This window comes from Harpia harpyja, chromosome 9, assembly GCF_026419915.1.
Source record: "Harpia harpyja isolate bHarHar1 chromosome 9, bHarHar1 primary haplotype, whole genome shotgun sequence".
NCBI classification, from domain to species: Eukaryota; Metazoa; Chordata; class Aves; order Accipitriformes; family Accipitridae; genus Harpia; species Harpia harpyja.
In genome coordinates this window covers 1,453,095-1,461,490 of record NC_068948.1, presented here as the reverse complement: position 1 = coordinate 1,461,490, position 8,396 = coordinate 1,453,095, and the positions used below count along the sequence as shown (strand labels likewise).

The 8,396-nt window shown below is 70.6% G+C and overlaps 2 protein-coding genes across 2 annotated transcripts; one reads left to right on the top strand and one right to left on the bottom strand.

Annotated features, from left to right (window-relative positions):
* Positions 1-118: 118 nt before the first annotated feature.
* HAS3 (hyaluronan synthase 3) lies at positions 119-6,185 on the top strand. The gene is made up of 4 exons (XM_052797507.1): positions 119-1,107; positions 3,601-4,221; positions 4,791-4,892; positions 4,995-6,185. Exons 2-4 carry the CDS (start codon positions 3,601-3,603, stop codon positions 5,916-5,918), a joined length of 1,647 nt encoding a protein of 548 aa, XP_052653467.1. The 5' UTR covers positions 119-1,107; the 3' UTR covers positions 5,919-6,185.
* A 632-nt stretch (positions 6,186-6,817) lies between these two features.
* Positions 6,818-8,382, bottom strand: CHTF8 (chromosome transmission fidelity factor 8). Its single transcript, XM_052797508.1, has 4 exons — positions 8,291-8,382; positions 7,878-7,910; positions 7,642-7,759; positions 6,818-7,550 (listed from the first exon to the last, which is right to left on the bottom strand). The coding sequence occupies exons 2-4, from the start codon at positions 7,898-7,900 to the stop codon at positions 7,338-7,340; spliced, it is 354 nt and encodes a 117-aa protein (XP_052653468.1). The 5' UTR covers positions 7,901-7,910; positions 8,291-8,382; the 3' UTR covers positions 6,818-7,337.
* Between the last annotated feature and the right edge of the window lie 14 nt (positions 8,383-8,396).

The following is an 8,396-nucleotide window of genomic DNA, read 5'->3' as shown; positions in this document are numbered from 1 at the left end:
CAACAGCTGAGCTGGCTTCTAAATGTGATTTTAGCCAAATCTGAGTGATTTTCCCAGGCAGGGCAGAGGGAAACGGAGCCAGCATTGCCGAGCCCCTGCCCTGCCGGTGTGGTGGGGACCCATCCCCTTTCACGGTGCCTCTGGGGAAGGTCCTGCCATGGCACTGCCTGCCCTGCGCCCATTCCTGGGGTCTCCCTCACCGTGGGGTCTGAGGATAGGGCCCTTCCACTGCGGCACTAGGAGCCCCCTCCCTGCCAGGGCTGCCGTGTGTGCCGGGAACACGGCCAGGGGCTGCGGGACCCTGCAGGGTGCCTGGCCAGGACCACCGCTCGGGGTCCCTGGGTGCTCGGGGACATCCCAGTGTCAGGGTCACCCCTCTCCCTCCAGCCAGGGCAGCCCTCATGGGTGCTGCAGCACCGCGGGCCCCGCTCCTGCGCCGGGATCTGCACCCACCGGGTGGGGAGAGCAGGGCTGGGGGTGGGGGTGCTGTGGGGTCCCACCAGAGTCCTTGGGGACCCAGCCCGGAGCCCCCCTCGCCCCGGGCAGCCCCCAGCCCTGCTGTGCACAGCCCCAGGTACCCGTTTGCCAGCTGCCCCGTGCCATGCCGGATGGTGTGAGGGGCCCAGCACCCCCCTTCCCTGCAAGGTTGGGGGTGCTGGGCTGTGTCTCCACCCCCAGCGAAGCCGCCTGCGCCAGGCCCACACCTCGCCGTGCCGTGCCGTGCCGTGCCGCTCGGCCGGGTGTGCACGGGCAGTGGGGAGCGCATTGTCCTCGCCGGAGAGCGGCAGCGGCCGAGCGCTTCTCCTTGCTCTTGCTGCCGTCAGCCTGCACCGGTGCCGGTGCCGGGCCGCGGGCACACGCCGGGATGCTGCCGTACCGGCTGTGCCTCCCCAGGGCCTGCCGCGAGCAGCAGAGGACGGTTTTTGAATGAAAAGTCTCTTTTAATGCCGCTGGCCAGGCGCCGTCCAGCCATCCTGCTGTGGGGAACAAGGAGGCGGCTGTGCCGGAGGAGGAGGGAATTTGGTTTCCACCTTGTGCGGCGCTCCTGCGGCCAGTCGCCGGCCGGCAGCGGGGAGAGGTGCCCAGCAGCCGCGGGCACAACGAAAGGTAAGGAACCGCGGGGCGACCCCGGGGCTGGGTCCCTGCCGAGGGGCATGGGGAGGGCTGCGAGGTGGGGACATGCTGCCCCTGTCCCCCTTCCTGCTTCCCGCAGACGGGAGCCTGCAGCCATGGGGACCCCGCGTGTGCCCAGCAGCACCGCAGCAGCGGCAGAGGCACGACCACATCAGGTCTGACCCAACCGCGCTGGGTTTCGCACCTCCACGCCCCACCGCTGCTGGGCTCAGCCGGGCCACGTGGGAGCCCCACTGGCAGCGCCAAGGGTCCCAGCGCATCCCTGCCCCGTCCCCGCCAGCCACGGGCTCACCAGTTCCTCGCCACCCGCTCCAGGCACTGCTCCGGCACCTACGGTGGGGAGTTTCCAGCCGGCATCACCGCGGTGCTGGGGGTTTTGGCTGAGGGGGACTTGCCCGGCCAGGGTGCTCCCGCCAGAGAGATCCCCTTCCTGGGGCTGGGAGGGTCCAGGCCTAATCCCAGTGTCACCTCGCACCTGGCTCCCAGCCCAGCAGGACGCAATGGCCCGTATCGGGGCGAGGAACCCGAAAGTGCTGGATTTGAGCCCAAAGCCGAAGCTGCAGCTCCTCTGGCCTCGGCGTGGTCCCTCCTGGGGCTGGGTGCCCCTGCCATCAGCCCGGCACAGGGACACTGCGCGTGACCAGCACAGGGTTGCTGTCCCCCGGGTGGCCCTGGTCCTGCCCTGGGACCCACCAGCCATGGGGACAAGGTGACACGGCGGGGCAGGCCCCGGCCATCCCCAGGTGGCTCATAGCCATGGGGGGACACGGTGGCACGGGCAGGTGACACGTAGGCGTCATGAGAGGGGCCCCAAGAGTGGGGCAGGGGGATGGGGGAGGCGGAGTGGCCCCGGGGGGTGGCACGGGGGGGACCCTGAGGTGTCCCCGGGTGGCCCAGTGCTGTTCCGGGCGATGAGCTGTGGCCGGTCCCTGGTGCGGCGCTGTGCCGGTGCCCGTGGCGGCTGCCACCGTGCCATGCGATGCCGGTGCTGGGTGATGCTGGTGCTGGTGCAGCACCAAGTGCCGGGTGATTCTGGTGCCAGGTGATGCTGGTGCCGGTGCCAGTGCCGCACCAGTGCCGGGTGATTCCGGTGCTGGGTGATGCCGGTGCCGCACCAGTGCCGGGTGATTCCGGCACCGGGCGATGCCGGTGCAGCGCCCGTGCCGGGTGATGCCGGCGCCGGTGCCGGTGCAGCACCGAGTGCCGGGTGATGCCGGTGCCGGTCATCGCTCCCGCAGTGCGGGGCTGGGGCCGGTGCCAGGTGCTGCCGGTGCCGGGCGGGTCCCCGCGGGCTGCGGGCGGTGCCGGTGCCGGCGCCGGTGCCGGGGGTGGTGGCGGTGCCGGCGGTGCCGGTGCCGGTGCCGGGCGGGGCCCCCCGCGGGCTGCGGGCGGTGCCGGCCCCGCCGCGGTATAAAGGGGCTGCGCGGGCCGGGCCGGGCGCACAGCGGCGGCGGCGGCGGCCGGGGCGAGCGGCGGCACCGGCACCACCACGGTGAGTCCCGGTCCCGGTCCCGGTCCCGGTCCCGGTCCCGGTCCCGGTCCCGGTCCCGGTCCCGGTCCCGGTCCCGGTCCCGGTGGCTCGGGGCGTCCCCGCCCTCGCGGCGCTGCGAGACCGGCCGCGGCCCCACCGGCAGCGTGGAGCCGGCACCGGGGGCTGCGGGGCCCGGGGGGGGGGGGGGGGCGTGAAGCCGGGAGCTGCGGGGCCCGGGCTTGGGGAGGGGGGGTCTGGGGCTGCCCGGGAGGCGCTGCCGCTGGCCCGGGGGTCCCTGGGGCTGGCTCTGCCCCCTGCCCGCACCCCCTCGCGTGTTCACGCACCCCCTCCCCTTCACCTGCCTGCACCCCCTCACCTGCCCGTGCCCCCCTGCCCACCCCCCCCCCCCCGCCCTTTGCTTGCATTGCCCGGCCCTGCCCCCCCCCCCGCCCCACGGCCGTGCCCCCCTGTGCAGCTCCGCAGTCCCCGCTGCTGCCGGGCGGGAGCGGGTGTCCGCGCTGCCCACCCGTGCTGCCCGTCCCCGGGGTCCCCATCCCGCCGCGGGGTTGGGGGTCCGTGTCCCGCCGCAGGCGGTCGGTGTGACCGGGGGCTCCGGGGGGCCGTGCGCGGGCAGGCCGTCTCCCCCGGGGGACAGCGTGGGGCCGGGTCCCCGACATCCCCGTGCCCTTCCCCGTCCTCCGGCCCCGCCGTCGCCCGGGAGCGGCCGCGTCCCCGCTCGGCTGGACGGAGCTGGGCTGTGGGCGCGGGCACCGCGCACGGTGGGATGCTCCGGACCCCCACGCCTCGCCTGGCCCCGCGGAGGCACCGGGAAAGGCGTCGCCCCGAAACCGGTGGCCGGCGAGGGGCAGGGTGGCCGTGGGGCAGCAGATGAGAGGGATCCCCCCCGTTTTCTCCTTCTGGGGAGCCAGGCGGCGGGGGTCCTGCGCGGGCTGTCCTCTCGGCCCTGGCCCGACGCTGCCCGGTCCCCCTCGCAGATGCCAGTGAGCCTCTCCACGGCCCTGCGCGTCGTCGGGACCAGCCTCTTCGCCTTGGCGGTGCTGGGGGGCATCCTGGCCGCCTACGTCACGGGCTACCAGTTCATCCACACGGAGAAGCACTACCTCTCCTTCGGGCTCTACGGGGCCATCCTGGGGCTGCACCTCTTCATCCAGAGCCTCTTCGCCTTCCTGGAACACCGGCGCATGCGGGGCGAGGGGCGGCCGGTGCGGCTGGGGCGCTCGGTGGCCCTCTGCATCGCCGCTTACCAGGAGGATCCCGACTACCTGAAGAAGTGCCTGCGCTCCGTCAAGCGCATCGCCTTCCCCGACCTCAAAGTGGTGATGGTGGTGGACGGGAACGGCCCCGACGACACCTACATGTTGGACATCTTCCACGACGTGATGGGCTCCGAGCGTTCGGGCAGCTACGTCTGGAGGAGCAACTTCCACGCGCAGGGCGAGGGGGAGACGGAGGCCGGGCTGCGGGAAGGGCTGGCCCGCGTCCAGGCGCTGGTGCGCGGCACCACCTACTCCTGCATCCTCCAGAAGTGGGGCGGGAAGCGGGAGGTGATGTACACGGCCTTCCGGGCGCTCGGAGACTCCGTGGATTACATCCAGGTGGATGCATGGCCCGGGTGGGTGGGTGCAGGGGGGGTTGAGGGCAGCGAGCGCCCTGCCTGCGTGACCCGGCAGAGGGGCTGCGGGAGGAGCCGGAGTGGCCGAGCCCGCGGCAGCACCTGGCTGCCTGGCTCAGGATCCGGCCCCGTCCACCGGCTGCGAGCCGCCGGCACCGGGGTTGAGGGGTGAAGTGCCACCGGGGTGGCCCGAGGGGTCGAGCCCTGCCCGCACCAGAGGGTTTCGCATCACCTCCTCGGCGCATCCCCCGTGTCACGGGCAGGACGTGCCCCAGGCCGGCGGCACCGTGTGGGGTCCCAGGCCCCCCACGCGTGGGTGAGGGGTGGCGGCTGGGACGGGTCCCACCGTGGTGCGCGTGGCGGGGCTGGGTGGCCCGGGGCAGCGGTGGCCGGGCACCGCGGGGCGGTCCGCTCCCTGCCACCGCCTGCCGGTCTCCGGGGCTCTGCCTCGTCTCGCCGGCCGCGGCTCGGGCTTGCCCGGCTGCGGGCTGGGCTGTCTGCCGGGCGCGCGTGGGCGGCGGGAGCGGGGCTCGACGTTCCCTCTGCCCCCAGGTGTGTGACTCAGACACGGTGCTGGACCCCGCCTGCACCGCCGAGATGCTCCGCATCCTGGAGGCCGACCCCCGCGTCGGCGGCGTTGGCGGCGACGTCCAGGTACCCTGGCCGCGAGGGAGGGCACCCCGGGGCGGCGAGGGTGCCGGGGCGGAGGGAGGGGGTTGCAGCGGTGCCAGGGCTCACGTCCGCCCCCCCCCCCAGATCCTGAACAAGTACGACTCGTGGATCTCCTTCCTGAGCAGCGTGCGGTACTGGATGGCCTTCAACGTGGAGCGTGCCTGCCAGTCCTACTTTGGCTGCGTGCAGTGCATCAGCGGGCCCCTGGGCATGTACCGCAACGCCCTGCTGCAGCAGTTCCTCGAGGACTGGTACCACCAGACCTTCCTGGGCAGCAAGTGCAGCTTCGGGGACGACCGGCACCTCACCAACCGCGTGCTCAGCCTGGGCTACCAGACCAAGTACACGGCTCGCTCCAAGTGCCTGACGGAGACGCCCACCCGCTACCTGCGCTGGCTCAACCAGCAGACCCGCTGGAGCAAGTCCTACTTCCGCGAGTGGCTCTACAACGCCCTGTGGTTCCACAAGCATCACCTCTGGATGACCTACGAGTCGGTGGTGACCGGCTTCTTCCCCTTCTTCCTCATCGCCACCGTCATCCAGCTCTTCTACCGCGGCCGCATCTGGAACATCCTCCTCTTCCTGCTGACGGTGCAGCTGGTGGGCATCATCAAGGCCACCTACGCCTGCTTCCTGCGGGGCAACGCCGAGATGATCTTCATGTCCCTCTACGCCCTCCTCTACATGTCCAGCCTGCTGCCCGCCAAGATGTTCGCCATCGCCACCATCAACAAGTCGGGCTGGGGCACGTCGGGGCGCCGGACCATCGTGGTTAACTTTGTGGGGTTGCTGCCGGTGTCGGTGTGGGTGGCGGTGCTGCTGGGCGGGCTGGCCTACACCGCCTACAGCCAGGACCTCTTCAGCGAGACCGAGGTGGCCTTCCTCGTCTCGGGTGCCATCCTCTACGCCTGCTACTGGGTGGCCCTGCTCACCCTCTACCTGGCCATCGTCGCCCGGCGCTGCGGCAAGCGGCAGGAGCAGTGCGGGCTGGCCTTTGCCGAGGTCTGACCGCGGAAAGCGCCGGGGTGGCCCCGCGTGCTGGGGCGACCGCCACCGGTCCCCTCCTCGCCCGCCACCAGCCCCGGCACAGCCGGCACTGAGCCATCGGGTGCTGGGCAGCGCTGAGCGCGCCCGCCGCGGCGTTTCTGATCAAGTCTTGCTTTTTTTGTTGTTGTTTTGTTTGGTTTTTTTCTTATTTTCATTTTTCTGTACAAACCTGGCTGCTGGCCGGGGAGAGGCCGAGCCGGGGCTGACTGTCACCGGGCTGGGCACAGCCTCGGCACACGCGGGGGCTGACGGCAATGTCCCTGCCGTGCCATACCGAGCATCCCGGCGTGCTGTGTGGAGCGCTGCTGGCCAGGCTCCCCCCAACCCACCACCGCAGCTGGGTCTTCCACCTTTCGGTGCTTTCTATGGGGACTTCACGGTCCCCTGTCCACGGTGCTATGGCAAAATGGCCCCACGGGGCACCGTCTCCGTCCGGCGCTGTGCCAGCACCGCTGGCTGGTGCTGCCTGCCTCTGCCCCACGGCTGTTGTATGTGCGGGCACGTACCCACGGGGACCCCCCCCCGTGGCTCCCTCCAGCCCCTTTCGAGGGGGTCCGGCTGCCCCAGGAGGGCAGCACCTCCCTTCAGCTTTGCCAAAGAGCCAAGGGGGGGATCCCAGCATGCAGAAACAGGGGAAACCGGGGCCGTGGCTTGGCCGGAGCGTCACCGTGGCCCCATTGTACCAACCCTGCTGCCTTCCTGGCGTCTGTCTAGACAGCGGGGAGACGCTGGGTTTTGGGCTTGGGCATGCAGAGGAGGGCGGGGAAGAGCTGGTTCCCAACCTTTCCCCTCCCCAGGGAATTTACCCGGTCGTCTCCCCTGGGCCCTCTTTTTTTCAGGGCTTAAAAACCTTTCTACAATTGAGCTTTTAGATTGTTTTGTTTAATTTAATATGAGGTTTTTTAGGAGACTTTTGTAGCTCTTTGGTATTCATACTTATTGCTAATTGTTTGTAAATCTATTTATTTTTTAACCTGCGGGTTTTTTTCATATTTTGGAAAAGTCTGTTTTTTATATCCTGATGGATTTGTCAAAATAAAGACTTGCACAGAGAAAGGGCGGTGTATGGGAAAGACAGCCCTGCCTGGGCTTGGGGGGAGGTCACTGCCCACCAGGACACATCTCGCCTGGGACAGTGGCCACGTTTGTGCCCCAGAGCGCAGCAGCTCGCAGGAATGAAGTCGTTACAGGGGGCACAGGTGACCTGGGAAGGGCTCTGGGTACCCAGATGCAGGACCCAGCACCCCGAGGTGGCCCTGGGAGTCCTCCGTACGGGACAGGGATGAGGCCAGGGCTGGCCCTGGATCTCCCTGAGCCCTGGCAACAGTGCCCAGGGCTGCCTGGCAGCAGAGCAGAGCTCACAGTTGCTGGCCCGAGTCTTCACACTTTCTTGGGCACGTTGGTGATGATGGGTTTGGGGCGGGTTTTGAAGAGGAGCTTGGTTTTGATGAGGGCGGTGACGGTGTAGCAGGCGTGCAGCCCCGCGGGACTGGGCTCGCCGGCTCCCCGCTTCACCAGGACGGCAAAGGGCTTCTCCAGCTGCACCACCTTCCCGTAGAGGATGTGGTGGCCCACGATGAGCACGGGGACCCCCTAGAGAGAGCAACGAGAGGCAGAGGGTGAGGGCGGGCAGGATCCCGGCTGCCGGAGCCGTCCCCCGGTAAGGCGGCGTGGCCTGCCTCACCTCACGGGTGTAGTGCAGGTCTCCCAGGAGGCTCCCCGCCAGCTCGCCACTCTGCCGGGGCTCAACCTCACCCTGCAGCTCCACCAGCACCCACTGCGCCAGGCCCCCAGCACCCCCGCTGTGGGTGAGAGAGGCACCTTCACCCCACGGCTCCAATCCTGCCTGGGGCCGCGGGCGTAGAGCCGGGGGCAGGATCAGCAACCCCCCCCCCCCCCCAAAAAGGCTGGTAGCCTCACCTGGAGATGACGATCTGCACCATGCTCCGGGCCCTGCAAAGCACCGGCAGAGACACGGTCAGCGCGGGGGGGACACGGGCAGGCCCCGCTGCGGCGGGAGCCCCCAGCCCCCGCCCCGGGGCCTTCCCTCGTACCCCCCCAATGCCCAGCCCCCCCCCATCCCGGGCCCTGCAGCTGCCCCCGCACCCCACAGACCCCCATGCCCAGACTCCCCCCACCCCTCCGGGCCTCGCAGCCCCCCCCCCCCCCCCCGCCCCGGGCCGCCGTTGCGCGGGGCGCTGGTGCCCTCCAGCGGCCCCGGTGATGCGGGGCCGGGCCGGGCCGCTCTGCGGGCTGGGGCCGCTCCCGCCTCCCACTCCCGATCGAGCCCCCGACCCGCTCCCCCGACCCCCCCGCCCGCCCCGATCCCGCACCCCCGGATCGGGTCGGGCCGGAGCCGCTCGCCCGGCAGCGCCCGAATCTCCCGCCGGCGCCGCGTTGCTACTTCCGCTTCCGGCCACGCCCCTCCCTCTCCGCCCC